At 44.0% G+C, this 15,127-nt stretch overlaps 2 protein-coding genes across 3 annotated transcripts; both read right to left on the bottom strand.

Annotated features, from left to right (window-relative positions):
• Positions 1-3,198: 3,198 nt before the first annotated feature.
• On the bottom strand, positions 3,199-10,563 carry LOC121316368 (peripherin-2-like). 2 transcript variants are annotated; one of them, XM_041251446.1, is made up of 4 exons: positions 8,108-10,563; positions 6,815-7,601; positions 4,597-4,843; positions 3,199-3,573 (listed from the first exon to the last, which is right to left on the bottom strand). In XM_041251446.1, exons 2-4 carry the CDS (start codon positions 7,393-7,395, stop codon positions 3,349-3,351), a joined length of 1,053 nt encoding a protein of 350 aa, XP_041107380.1. In that variant the 5' UTR covers positions 7,396-7,601; positions 8,108-10,563; the 3' UTR covers positions 3,199-3,348. The 2 variants fall into 2 exon arrangements, with proteins under 2 accessions (XP_041107380.1, XP_041107379.1); XM_041251445.1 differs by having other exon boundaries at positions 6,815-10,563.
• A 149-nt stretch (positions 10,564-10,712) lies between these two features.
• On the bottom strand, positions 10,713-12,385 carry tbcc (tubulin folding cofactor C). Its single transcript, XM_041251443.1, has one exon. It carries the CDS (start codon positions 11,994-11,996, stop codon positions 10,905-10,907), a length of 1,092 nt encoding a protein of 363 aa, XP_041107377.1. The 5' UTR covers positions 11,997-12,385; the 3' UTR covers positions 10,713-10,904.
• Between the last annotated feature and the right edge of the window lie 2,742 nt (positions 12,386-15,127).

Raw genomic sequence — 15,127 nt, 5'->3', positions numbered from 1 at the left:
ATAGCAAAGGGGGTGAATACTTATGCACGCACCACTTTTCCATTATTTATTTTTTAGAATTTTTTTAAACAAGTTATTTTTTTCATTTCACTTCACCAATTTGGACTATTTTGTGTATGTCCATTACATGAAATCCAAATAAAAATCAATTTTAATTCCAGGTTGTAAGGCAACAAAATAGGAAAAATGCCAAGGGGGTCAATACTTTCGCAAGCCACTGTAGATCGTCCACCTTTTAGATAAACGGAGCAGGTCCCAATGTGCCAGATTTCAAATATTCAAACATGTTCATTTACAAAGAGGTTTCTTTTTTATGCAAGATGCTTTTAATAGTGAACATACTTGTAAGCAGCATATAAATAATAACTAACAGCATTTCACAAATCGCCTTACTCACTGAGCTGAGATAAGACAAAGATAGGCTTACCTCTTTATATAATACAGAAAAAAAATCCAGCTAACAGCTTTGTAGGAAAGGACAAGACACAAGAGTCAATTTACAGTACTAGTTATTTAAAAGTACAATTTCAAGAAAAAAGTTGAATTATAGATACATTGAAAATTAGAATTTTGAAGAAGGGGAGTCAGTAAGGCCGGATCTTGCCCCTGAAATGCTGAAGTCTGAGACAGTGTGAAGCTGTCTACGCAGTGAAGTCTGAGACAGTATGAACCTGTGCACGCAGTGAAGTCTGAGACAGTGTGAACCTGTCTACGCAGTGAAGTGTGAGACAGTGTGAACCTGTCTACGCAGTGAAGTGTGAGACAGTGTGAACCTGTGTATGCAGTGAAGTCTGAGGTATTGCCATTACATTATCCACCTGTGTGACCACATTACTGATTGGGACCCCAAAGTGTAAAAAGATATCATTTCAATGGTTAGAGAACTCCGATCCAAATGAAACTGGCCTCACACAAGACTTGAACAGTTCTGCATTACCAAGCAGTTTCATTAGTGCTGAAGGAAAGCTCAGTGTGAGCTCTTGTATCAGACCTCACAGTTCTGCACAAACACTTCACATTGATGGAAAATGTAATGATGGAACCCCAGGCTTCATTCCGTACGCTAGCTTCACAGTTCAAATCGTGGAAACATTCAGACGTATTGTTTCATGAATTCTTCAAGGGCTCAATCCAGGCTTTATTGGCTGTGCCCCGTCCTTTAACATCAGTATCATGGACACAGTTTTATTGCATCCATAGAGCACGGTATGAAGGGGCAATGTTAAAATGTGATGTATAGTTCAGACCCTCCTCCAGTATGGTAACTCACTCCCAAGGGGCTGGTGATCACAAACACTGCAGGATGCCTGCATGCAGGACCAGGTTTTTATGGGTTATTTTTTGACATTCCCCCTTGCAAAGCTGCAGCGATCGACTTTGAACCCCATATTTGCTGTTACTTAACCCTCTTCTTTCTGTGTTGAAAGCCTCTGTTGTTCCCAACAGGGATTCTCAAAGTAGGACACCATAGAAAGCAGACTGAGCTGTCTGGTAACTGACTGCATGGTGTGTGCAGGCTCCCTGACTGCATGGTGTGTGCAGGCTCTCTGACTGCATGGTGTGTACAGTCTCCCTGACTGCATGGTGTGTGCAGGCTCTCTGACTGCATGGTGTGCGCAGGCTCGCTGACTGCATGGTGTGTACAGTCTCCCTGACTGCATAGTGTGTGCAGGCTCTCTGACTGCATGGTGTGTACAGGCTCCCTGACTGCATGGTGTGTGCAGGCTCTCTGACTGCATGGTGTGCGCAGGCTCTCTGACTGCATGGTGTGTACAGTCTCCCTGACTGCATGGTGTGTACATGCTGCCTGACTGCATGGTGTGTGCAGGCTCTCTGACAGCATGGTATGTATAGGTTCCCTGACTACATGGTGTGTACAGTCTCCCTGACTGCATTGTGTGTACATGCTGCCTGACTGCATGGTGTGTGCAGGCTCTCTGACTGCATGGTGTGTACAGGCTCTCTGACAGCATGGTGTGTATAGGTTCCCTGACTGCATGGTGTGTACATGCTGCCTGACTGCATGGTGTGTACAGGCTCCCTGACTCCATGGTGTGTATAGGTTCCCTGACTGCATGGTGTGTGCAGGCTCCCTGACTGCATGGTGTGTACATGCTGCCTGACTGCATGGTGTGCGCAGGCTCTCTGACTGCATGGTGTGTGCAGGCTCTCTGACTGCATGGTGTGCGCAGGCTCTCTGACTGCATGGTGTGTACAGGCTCTCTGACTGCATGGTGTGTGTAGGCTCCCTGACTGCATGGTGTGTACAGGTTCCCTGACTGCATGGTGTGTACAGTCTCCCTGACTGCATGGTGTGTGCAGGCTCTCTGACTGCATGGTGTGTGCAGGCTCTCTGACTGCATGGTGTGCGCAGGCTCTCTGACTGCATGGTGTGTACAGGCTCCCTGACTGCATGGTGTGTACAGGCTCTCTGACTGCATGGTGTGTGTAGGCTCCCTGACTGCATGGTGTGTATAGGTTCCCTGACTGCATGGTGTGTACAGTCTCCCTGACTGCATGGTGTGTACATGCTGCCTGACTGCATGGTGTGTGCAGGCTCTTTGACTGCATGGTGTGTACAGGCTCTCTGACAGCATGGTGTGTGCAGGCTCCCTGACTGCATGATGTGTACAGGCTTGTACTGTGTGGGACTACTATGAGTTACCCAGTGAAAGAACCCCACCTCCTCACATAGACAATCTCTCTCTGATTAAACATGGGCAGGCAGTGCAGCTCTTCACTGGCTGTGGTGTACAATAAGCTTCAGATGGATAGCCATGGGGTAATCACTTATCGGGTTAAAAATCCATTCCTTATCTCAGAAATGAATCACAATGCAGTCACACAAGGGAATATGATACACATTTCATGAAAGGATGGGTTCATTTAGTTATTTGTGTTTTTCCTGTCCTCTAACTGAGGGTATTGCACATTGCAAAGCAAACCTTCTAACTTTAAAGCAGAACTGTTTGATGGGCTGAAAGCTTATATGAATGAGGGAGTGGTCATGGGGAGATTTTACAGTCTATTCAATTACAGTGGGTTGGCTCAGGGTTTGGATTGAAGTCTAATGTTACAATATGTCACAGAGACCAACAAGTTGTTTCACGTATTACATCTAAAAATATATATATTATATATATATATATATATATATATATATATATATATATATATATATATATATATATATATATATATATATTTATATTTATTGTTCATGTGGGTTCGCATTCTACATGGTGTAAAATACTTGTTCACTTTTGAGTGCAGTTAGTTTCTTGGTTGTCTTGCTTCCCTCCCGCTCTCTGATCTGGGATTGGTCAAAGTCCCCCAGGCTGACACTCCTCAGCTGATAGTGGTGACAGTCTGTGCCTCCCCTCCCCCGGCCTCCACGTCGCTGTCCACCTGGTTCGACTTACCCATGGACTTGAGGCCCTCGAGGAACGAGCTCACTGTCTCCTTCACGCTCTTCTCCAGCAGCCAGCCTTCACTCTCGCTCTCTGGGTCCTCCGGGTTTGACAGGCTCTCCAGGGAGGTGTGCAGGTACCGCAGCCCCACCATCACTGCCCCCTGCAGGTGGGGATGAGTAAACAGACGCGTGTTACACAGAGAGCCAGCAGGCAAACACATGCCCCACTCCCCACTCTCCCTGCTATCCGTGCTCCTCCACTCCCCCGCTCTCCACTCCCCCATTCCCCACTCCTACCCTCACAGCTCCCCCATTCCCCTGCTCTCCCTGCTCCCCTGCTCCCTGTTCCCCACTCTCCCTGCTCCTCCATTTGCTGCTCCCCCACTCTCCCTGCTCTCCATGGTCCTCCATTCCCCACTCTCCCTACTCCCCCTGCTCTTCCATTCACTGCTCCCCCACTCACCCACTCTCTCTGCTGTACCACTGTCCCTGTTCCTCCCGCTCCCCAATTCCCCTACTGTCACTGCTCCCCCGCTCTCCCACTCCCTGTTTCCTGCTCCCCCACTCTCCCCGCACCTCCATTCGCTGCTCCCCCTGCTCCACCATTCGCTGCTACCCTGCTCCCCACTCTCCCCGCTCCCCTTGCTCCCCCTACTCCCCCGCTCCCCTGCATCCCCTGCTCTTCCTGCTGCCCTGCTCCCCTGCTGTCCCTGCTGTCCCTGCTCCTCCACTTTCCTTGCTCACCGGCTCCTCTGCTCCGCCTGCTCCTCCACTCTCCCTGCTCTCCCTGCTCTCCTTGCTCCCCCCGCTCCCCACAGTCCCTGCTCCCTCTGCTCCTCCACTCACCACTCCCTGATTCCCCTGCTCCCCATCTCTCCCTGCTCTCCCTGCTCCTCCACTCGCCTCTCCCTGCTCCTCCACTCGCCTCTCCCTGCACCCCCGCTCCTCTGCTCCCCCACTCCCCACACTCCCTGCTCCCCCGCTCCCCATTTCTCTGCTCACCCTGCTCCCCATTCCCCTGCTCTCCCTGCTCCTCCACTCTCCCTGCTCCCCCTGCTCCTAAGCTCCCCCATACTCCCTGCTCCCTGCTCCCCCTGCACCTCCACTCGCCGCTCCCCCGCTCCACTGCTCTCCCTGATTCCCTGCTCTCCCTGCTCCCCCACACCCCCCACGCCCTGTCTCACCTCCAGGAGCAGGACGAGCAACACCAGGATGCCGATGGAGTTCAGCATGCCACTGTAGTAGCTGAGCAGCGCCTCTCGACAGCCCCGAGTCCAGATGTTCAGCTTCTCGCTGTGGTGGTCGTAGCTGTAGTGGGCAGAGTTGTTGGTGATCTGGAACTGGATGCAGGGCCGGGGGGAGCTGGGGTTACAGCAGCTGAAGGGGACCCCATCCATCAGATACTTCCCATCAACGTTACTCTTAATGCGGCTGGAAAAACAACAGTAAGAGAAGGTGAGACGCAACGCCCAACACACGCTACAGCAGGGCTGCAAAGACAACTAGAGCTCAGAGTTACAGCGTGCCTACTGAACAATATTTAGCTGAAAACATGCATTATTATGATTTAATTAAATTAGAAATAAATACAGCTCCTCTATTTGGGGCTTTAATTTCTAACAGACAGATAATTTCCTCTAAAATTCCTTTATTAATGGTTGTCTCTACTGTGGTTGTCTCTACTGTGGTTGTCTCTATTGTTATTCAGCTGACAGTCTTTGGATTGTCCCGCTGTTTTGGAATGTTGTTTTTTAACAACCAGCACTCGCTATGCACTGTACCCCACTGTACTGTGTAGGTCTGATCAGACACATACTCTACACCCCTTCCATCCACTGTACTGTGCAGGTCTGATCAGTGACATACACTCCTTCCATCAACTGTACTGTATAGGTCTGATCAGACACATACTCTACACCCCTTCCATCCACTGTACTGTGCAGGTCTGATCAGTGACATACACTCCTTCCATCAACTGTACTGTATAGGTCTGATCAGACACATACTTTACACCCCTTCCATCCACTATACTGTGCAGGTCTGATCAGAGACATAGACATGTAGGTCTAACCTTAATATACAGTGTACTGAACTCAAAGAATGCTAATGGTATTCTGGAACTCTGTTGGAGATTCCACTATTGTATCAAACAACACTGTTTTTATACAAATACAGTGTTTAATTTGCTTTTAATCTTTATCAAAAAAGGAAACAGTTAACAGAAGTCAAACAAAACATTAGGATTGTTGTGCAAGATATTCCAGTTGTGCCACAATAGAAAACAAAAAGAGGTTCAAACCAGCCACTGACACACAAACACATCCACCTAATCTAAAGCCTCACAGCCGATCATTCAGCCTTCGATGTCATGAGAATATTCATAGGCTGACTGTGAATGCCTACTAAACTGGAGCAATATACTTCAACACAGAGCATCAAACAAGAAGTGCATTGAAATGCACTGCAACACAGAGCTTCAAACAAGAAGTGCATTGAAATGCACTGCAACACAGAGCATCAAACAAGAAGTGCATTGAAATACACTGCAACACAGAGCATCAAACAAGAAGTGCATTGAAATGCACTGCAACACAGAGCATCAAACAAGAAGTGCATTGAAATACACTGAAACACAGAGCATCAAACAAGAAGTGCATTGAAATGCACTGCAACACAGAGCATCAAACAAGAAGTGCATTGAAATACACTGCAACACAGAGCTTAAAACAAGAAGTCTATTAAAATACACTACAACACAGAGCATCAAACAAGAAGTGCATTGAAATACACTGCAACACAGAGCTTCAAACAAGAAGTGCATTGAAATACACTGCAACACAGAGCATCAAACAAGAAGTGCATTGAAATGCACTGCAACACAGAGCATCAAACAAGAAGTGCATTGAAATACACTGCAACACAGAGCATCAAACAAGAAGTGCATTGAAATACACTGCAACAGAGCTTCAAACAAGAAGTCTATTAAAATACACTACAACACAGAGCATCAAACAAGAAGTGCATTGAAAGGCAAGAATAGGAACCTGCTTGGAGCTGCCAAGACCTCAGTGCTGTACCTCAATGATGTTTGAGGAAGGGACGTGAAGCAGCATTTAATACAACTAATACTATAGTAATAAGAGAGGCATTGAAACAACACACGCACATTAGTAAACATAAAAATGAATGAACTGTTATGTATCAATAGATAATGTGTTAAAAGAATGCACATACAAACACTGAGCTTTCTACAGACCATGCACCTCTCTCTCTCGGTTTGTTTCTGAATCACTAATACAAGATTTTAACATTCTACTACTTTAATGTAATATCCTAATAAAACAACACTAGATGAATTGAGCTGATCATGTAAAACAGCAGAAGAACAGGAGAGAGACTTACTCTTTCACCTCCTTGGAACTGAAGTCCAGGTAGCGGTTGCTGATCCACTGGATTTCGAACCAGTCCTTGTAGTTATTATTCCCGCAGCAGCGGAATTCGATCTGCATCATGTCCAGGGTCGTCTTCATGTAGCAGCGGCCGGGCGTGTCTGTGTCCTTGTAGTAGCGCATGCCACTCTTCAGCCCATGCATCAGGGTGCTCTCCAGGGCCAGCCGCATGGTGAAGCACAGCCCAGCCGTGAGGAGCAGCAGGATGTTGAAGATGAAGCAGGTGGCCAGGTAGGGCTTCATGAAGGGCTTCCACTTGCTGTACTTGGCCAGGTCCAGGGAGTCATAGCAGATCTTCCCCCCAAAAGCGTTCAGGGCGCAGCCAAAGATCCCCACGCAGATCAGAGAGTTGGGGACGAAATGGCTCTCGGCATTGTCCATCATCTCGCTCCTCTTGCGCAGCTCCACTTTGAGGACCAGTCCCAGGCTGAAGACCAGGACCCCAGCCATCACAGAGAACCAGTTCATCAGCCATAGTCCCTGGGCAAGCGTCACCCTCTTCTTCAAGTCAAACTTCACCGTCATGAGCGCCATCCTGCCTTTCTACACTGTTCTCCAAAAATATATATATTTATTATTTTAATTATTAAAGTACAAGAACAAATATAAAAACCAAAGTGGCGGAGAAATCAAATTTAAAAAGAAGCTTGTAATCCGTTCCATACAGCAGCTGCAAAAGGCAAGACTTTGTTTGAAATCCCAGGTTGTCCATCCATGCTGACCACCCAGCTTTTCGTAACCTAGAGCACAAGCAATTGAAAATGCATCACCCCCCAAAAAAATGATATGTATTTATTATTATTATTTTAATACATATGAAAGAACTGGTCAGTGGGCTTTACAGCTATTTCAGATCCTTTTCCAGCAAAGGAGAAGGATTGTGCGGGATCCAACTGATAAACCCTGAAGTTCCAGGACGTCATCCTAATGCCACTAATCAGCCTCATCCCAATTACAAAAATCCCTGTCAGCAGATGAGCCAGGAAAATAATCCTGTTTTACTATTTAACTGCTTTGGTCGTCTTACTCACAAGGTCATCCTGTCTGTGCTGTAGGAGCCAAGCAGGGGTTCAAAGCACAGTCCGTTTATAGGGGCTTGTTGAAACAGAGGACATGGGGGAAAGCAAAGCCATGTCTCACTATATAAGACCCAGACCAGTGAGCTGCTAGTTAGTTAGAAGGGTATCAATCAAGTCAGTTCAATAGTTATTACATATTTTAAACCAGGTCACAGTGACCTACATACCCAGGTATAACAAATGCTCATTATACAAAGCAGAAGAGTGCTTCCCAAGATGTAGCCTTCAATAGTTCAACCAGTCAGTACCATGCAGCAGTTCCCCATACCTACAAACACAGTATGTGGAATAAGTACATGTAACAAACGTCTTACAGCATTGCTTCAAATTTGGATGGGATTTTTTTTTAGCCCAATCAATGAGGTAAGATCACCAAGGCTTGAGTGCTGAACCTATAACCTATTATTTTGAAATATATTTTGAAATATATGTTACAGTTCATGTGTAAAATCGGTACATCTATAGATTAACCAGTAAATATGTAGATTAAGCAGCTCAGCGGCCAATCTATAAAATAGCCAGTATATGTGTAGGTTTACCAGCTCATCGGTCAATGTATAAAATAACTAAGGAGATGGTAGTTAATGCTATAGTAGTTATAATGCTGCAGCATGTGAGGTGAATTCGGAAACAAAGTAGCGTCAGAATGGCAAAAAATAAATAAAGATTTCTGTAAGATCTGCTACGTAGTTGGGAAAATTAACTAATTTGTTATTTATTTTTCTTAAACTCCAGCCTTAGGATTTATTTGTATTATTTGATTAATCTTATTATTAGTAGTATTAAATAAAAACAACAAAAGCACCGTATGTATTCAGCAGAGACGATGTATTAATGTTTTGCCCGATGTACAGACATGATTAGAGACAGATTTCTGGTTTTATTTCTAACCATTTTATCCCCCTTGTCTCTCGCTTTATTTAAGAAAAATGCACTTTCACAATTTTATTTTAAATCAAAATGTACCAGAGGGCAAAGTCAGGTACGGTAATAACAGCATCTCTTCAGTAAAGCTCATGTCTTCACTAAGTGTGATTTAGTATTATTTAGTGGAACTCATTTAGAAAAAAGCATAACCTAAGTGCAGCAGATTTCGCATCTCAGTGAGCTACTTTACCACCAACACATTATTTTGTACTGTGAATTGTTGCCATACAGTGTTCATAGATGTAAGTAAGAACGTATTTATAATTGCAGCATTAAAGCAAAAGACATACTGAAATCTTTAGCCATATTTCACATACAATCTACTGCTGTTATTGTTTTATTTTTATTTTCTCCAGAGCTGAATCTGTACATAGTATATTGCCCAAAGCACTTAAATATTTGAAATAAAACATGAGAAGTTACTCAGGGCAAGAGACATCTGTCTCAATTTTAATTGTGTTTCTGGGAAGGACACAGTCAATCAGTTAACACCTTACATCATCAATAATTACTTTACAATAATTACACAAGCAATTGACTTTTTTTTTTTTTTTTTTAAACATTTCTAAAACAATCAGTATATATTGGGTGTTGAATCGCCATTGGAACATTTTTATTTTAGTTTAACATTGAAAGCCACGTAGTTTTGAAGTTAGGAACAAAACAGAGGGAAGGAACAAAGCAAGGAACTATCAGTGGACACAAGTCACAATCCTACATGCTTATTATTTCTAAATACTCTACATAGAACTGCTGCATATACCACATTCTACATATGTGAAATCCATTACTTTTTTCCATCCTTTGCATTATCACCTGCTTTAGATGAGACTGTATTTACATCACATAACTTGTACAGATCACTCTATGCCATATCAGCCAGTGCACAGACATTGAATGAGTCTGAAGTGTCAAAAGGATCAGAGCTTGTCAATCAGTCATACTGTAACGCCGGGAATAGTACTTTCCTTACTAATGACTTACAAGCATTAAGAACTATGAAAGTGCATGTCCTCAAATAGTTCTAGAATGATATTCCTGTAAGATTCATATTTTACTAAAGATAAATAAACAAATAGATACAGAGTTCTATTTGTATGATTTCCCTCCACATGCACGTTTACTTCTTACTACACAAGGTTTGTATTCTCCCCAAAAGATTCGTTTTTATTGAATAACAAACTCAAGTAAAAGCAAACACAACATAACGGTTTGCATTCACTCTACGTCACGTGTGTGTGTGTGTGTGTTGTGCTCAGCATGCATGCCAAGGAGCACTACATCACGTAGGGGCTGCCTGCCGCTAAAGTGATAACAACACACCAACTACAAAGACGCTTGGTCTGACCCATTACACTGTGTAACAATTTTTTGGTGTACCCTTTCTATAGTGAACTATACCCTCCCCAGCACTGTCTCACTGCCGATGTGCTCAGGGCTATTGGGCTATTTGATGTGCGTTTGCGCTCTAGGGGAATGAATGTGTGCAGTGAAGCTGCATGGATTTATCTCATGCGTCACTTTATCCAGTGTAAACGTACAACACAGGAAAACCAGTTCAATCTCACTGCAGTCCAGTGTTACATGAAGAAATACCATCTTACCTAATTTTAGTTTTTGTGGCAGATTACACCGTGTAACAATTATTTTTTTTTGGTTCCTGGGTAGTAAGTGTTATTTCCTAATTGCTTATGCCTCAAAGTATAGAAAATGGCTATTATTCCCCACAAACTTTACGAAAAGACACACATTTGCCCGTTTTCCCATTGGAAATAATGATATTTTGAAATATCACTGTCCTGGTCACAAAAGCAAAGTTTGTGGGGAATAATAGCCATTTTGTATACTTTTGAGGCATAAGCAATTAGGAAATAACACTTACTACCCAGGAACAAAAATTGTGTTACATAGTGTTATCTGAACAGGTTCGTGTTACTCTGTGGCATCCAGAAATACATGTCAGGTGTGGGGCCCGATACTGAAACCAGGCAGACAAGCAATTCGAGTAGGTTTTATTGCAACCCCTTTCACATGACTTTAATCCCAGGTAGTTTTCCTCTCCTCCTCGGGAATGACACTCCAGTTGGGAGAAGGGGCGTCACTCACCAGCCAGTTGAAATCGTCCACCTGAGTCCAGTTATTTCTTTCCCTGTCTAAGCCAGACACCTGGAAGTCTTCCTCCAGGCCCGGGTAGCTCCAGCTAAAGGGTGCAAATCGCACCCCGCTGCAGTCCTCTACAATGGCCCGGCTGGTGACGTGCAGGTACGCCTGGCTATCTGTCGTGTTGTGAGTACGCAGCTGCTGGCACGGGAACGCAAAGGTGCAACCCGAGCAGTGGTCGATGAAGACGGAGCTGGAAACGGGCCCGCACAGTATGGTGGAGTCCCTGACGTGTTTGATATGGAGGGTGCTCGGGGCTCCGAACAGCTTCACCGTGCAGCTGGACAGGTGTGTGAGCAACACGTCCCTCTGACTAATCTCTTCCGCCCTCTTGATCAGAACCTGCGAGTTCACGTTGGAAAAGCCGCACTGCGCGCTGACATCATCGCTGTTAACTGGAGGCGCGGTGGCACAGGCGTCTGTCAACTCAATGGGTGTGCTTGCTTGCTTGCCCCCCTTCCTAGGTTCGGGGGTCTCTTTGATATTTGCCCCGACATTGCGCGATCGGAAGGCAAACTTCTTCTTCGGCAGCAGCTCGCCTCTCTTCTCTGCCAGGTCGCTCTGGAGCTTCTGCAAGGCGGACTGGGCCTGCCGCAGCTCGTACTGGGGCAGAAACACCATGCTGTCGTTGAGAAACTTTTGCAGCTGCTGGATCCGAGCCGAGATATCCTCCAACCGACCTGCCAGCGACCCGGGCACCGCCTCACCGCCGCTCGCCAGCATGTCCTCGATATCCGCCTTCTGCTTGGAGAAAGTGCTGGTGAAGAAGTCGCTCTTTTCCTCCGTTACCTCCTTGCTCCCCTTCGCCTCTTTGCGCCTCTCCAGCTCCTCCTGCCTCTCCTGGTCCCTCTTCTGGAGCCTCTCCGGGATCCTCGCCATCCTGCCCGGCTCCACGCCCCCGTTTCCCTGGCAGGTCTCCCCGACTTCGATAACGGAATGCGGCTCCATCTTGCAATCTTTCAGTCTCATCAACACTGTGCTATTACAGGAACCGCGCAACTGCGCGGATAGCCACTTCCGAATAAACCCCAATCTCAGTGGGCGAATCTACCCGGTCCCTTCTTGTATGCGCACTTTTCATTGGTGTTCGTTGGTTGAGTCAAGGGGCACTGTTTATGACCTCTTAAAGAAGTCCCGCCCCGCGGTTATTACACTATTTCAATGAGTCTGCAAACACTGGGTTAGATTATAACTCTGTTTTGCCCCCACTGAGAAAGAAACCCTGCCGTTTCTTTTAGTTGTGGCAGTGTATTTATTGAGGAGAGAGTTATTTTCGGCTTTGATTTGTTATACAGTCAATAAGGGTCAATGCAGGGTGTTTTTCTCAGCTTGATTAGCACTTTGTATCGGTGATAAGCACAGGTGGGTCTTATTAAACATAGTAAAACCAAGAATGGATCAGACTGCTATGCAGTGGGAGTCTTATTATTATTTATTCCTGGAATGATTCAGTTAAAGTGACACTAATATTAGTACTCTATATAAATTGTGGGTAAAATAAAACACTTTTTGTTTATTTAAAAAAGGCACATTTAGTGGGTTTTTTTGTGTTTTTTTTTAAGTGTAGCGACAATGTCTTGGAACATACTATAACGGAGATAAGGAGCCAGATGGGCGCAGCAAGTCTTGACTGCTGAAGTGAGGGTCAGCACACGACACAGCCTTTATACAGCAAAACCCCTTTTAAAACATGGAACATTTACACATTTCCAGACATACACTGTAGACATAACAAGACATATGATTGAACCCCACAAATTGAACGAGGGATAAACACAACATGATTGGACAACATTCACAAGCACACTGGGGTCACGACTTGCTCACATGCACTCAAGGAACAGCGACACAAAACGATACAACACAAAACACTCAGTACAGATTGCTAAAATATTTTGAATGAAAAATAATATGTTTCGACAGTATTAGGTAGCCCACAAGTCTACCTGTAAGCATATCACAGACTTGGTTCCAAAAGAGCAACAATATGAAGTTATTACAAAAAAAAGTCAAATTTGTCTGCAATCAGGTGTATAGTTGTGTGTTTGGTACAAGAATCAATGTCTAGTTACATATATAATCATAAAGTAGAATAGCTTTCCTCCATACCAAAGCCGTAGGAATGCAGGATCTAACCAATGAAAAGATCCAGGGCCTATGTCCAGGAAATGCCTCGACAGACACCCCGTTATAGGATGGCTCTTATATGAGATGTGGTAATTATGCTAATGCATGCAAACTGACAGAATGGAGCCCACTCTGGGAGGCAGGATCTCTGGGGTGCAGGCAGACTGTCTCACTTCAAGACAGGAGTGTTCCCTGAACACATGAGGGAACAACTGCATTAGTAGGACAGTGAGGACAGACTGAGTGCAACTGCAAGGAAATAACCCCACTAACACTCACGTCAATGCAGTTTCTGTTGCTTATAATAATAATAATAATAATAATAATTATTATAATAATAATAATAATAATATATTTAGTTTTATATAGAGGCTGTGAACTGTGTATTATATGCAGAGTCACTTGCAATAGGACACTGATTTAACATCTCATCTGCAGGATGGAGTACAAGGAGGTTCAGTGACTTGCTCAGGGTCACAAACAGTGGCAGAGGTACGATTATTTTTCTTTAATGTGTGTAAATTATTGGTACCGGTAAGTTCAGATGGTGTCTGCAACTATGAGATAACATGAAAAGTGCTATTTATGAGCAAAACTTGCTTAATGTTACATGGGAAAGATCCAAAATTTACATTCCAGTTTGTTTACATTCCCTAGGTGCCTTGCTCTTTAAAACCTGCTTTTTACTTTATCATTCTAGGAGCCCCACTCTGCTGCAGCAGCACGTGGTACAGTGAGCACTCTACACGCAGCCAGCAATGCACCAATCACAAAGATCGGCTAAGTGCTTACAAGAAACACCAGCAGCTCCCTAGCAACCATCTGCCATACAAACAAACCCCTTCAAAGTTTATTTTAATGTGTCTTTATTTCCTTGCCTGTTTCAAGAAATAACAAATAAACTTCTGTATCTAATTCGTGTTTAATGTGCTTTTATAACATTTACAACTGTACTTACAGATGCACCAGCATGCATTTCTCAGTACCCTTTCACTGGAGATACATATCTTGAATTTTACTGGAGTGCAGTGTTTTCACGCATATTGTTCAGTCACACCTGCCATGGTCTGTTTCATCTTGGTCTACAGATGTACTCGTATTTATGTTTTTAAAGGCAATGCGTTGGTTTGGCTACGTTCTCGGGTATGAGACTAAACTAAAATGATAGTGGTACCATGTCAGGACTTTGTATGACATTCCAATAACATGACAGTGTTTTGACTCAATACCCAGTATATGAGATTCACTGTGAAACACTTACAGTAATGATTATTTATGTAGTCCAGGGGTATAGGCAGCTATAATTGGGCACGGGTTTCAGCTCAAGTACGGCTTTACAATTTGTGCTCACTGAAGTTGCAATAAAAGGCAAAATATTCTGATGAACACATTTCTTTTTTCCCATTTATTTAATATATAATTTATGTCACAGCCGTTTGGGACTGACACCCTGCTGGTTCAGAACAGAATACCAAAAAGTAGGTTTAAATCTTGAAACTTCATTACATATCTCTAGATGCACAGAATTAAAAGACAGATCTGGGAATCTCTTTGGAAACATGTATTCGCTTTCTATTCTGCAAAGTCAGTATAAATAATACAGAATAGTCTGCATGCAAACGTTCATCATGTTACTATTTACTTCCGACTGTAGCATAATTATGTGTGCCATTTAAAATGTTTACAATATCAAAAACATTAACCTCAATATAAAACAATAAATAACTATTTGTTTTATTAAAGCAGGGATCAAAATTAACCAGAGGGACTCTGTATAACTTTCTGTGGACTCTTGTGTTTTCTTCCTTCATTTTCCTTTTGAAAGTATGAAATTTATCCAAAGCAAATTCAACCAGCCGCTATTGCTGTTACTAAAATGCAGCCACAGTAATAAATAAAACAATAACTGTCGAAATATGAGTCTTGTGATTAGCCTACTATTTACTGTATGTTTACCGGAGCATTTATAGGCC

This window comes from Polyodon spathula, chromosome 5 (assembly GCF_017654505.1).
Source record: "Polyodon spathula isolate WHYD16114869_AA chromosome 5, ASM1765450v1, whole genome shotgun sequence".
NCBI lineage: Eukaryota > Metazoa > Chordata > Actinopteri > Acipenseriformes > Polyodontidae > Polyodon > Polyodon spathula.
Note: the sequence above shows the minus strand (reverse complement) of the source record. Positions and strands in the feature narration are given on the sequence as shown.

Bases quoted from the DNA above. Each gene is read 5' to 3' on its own strand.
- LOC121316368 (XM_041251445.1), bottom strand. From the start codon at position 7,395: ATGGCGCTCATGACGGTGAAGTTTGACTTGAAGAAGAGGGTGACGCTT. The intron at 4,844-6,814 runs GTAAGTCTCTCT...TTGTTTTTCCAG, and splicing joins AGTTCCAAGGAGGTGAAAGA to CCGCATTAAGAGTAACGTTG. The intron at 3,574-4,596 runs GTGAGACAGGGC...CCCCACCTGCAG, and splicing joins TGCTCGTCCTGCTCCTGGAG to GGGGCAGTGATGGTGGGGCT.
- tbcc (XM_041251443.1), bottom strand. From the start codon at position 11,996: ATGAGACTGAAAGATTGCAAGATGGAGCCGCATTCCGTTATCGAAGTC.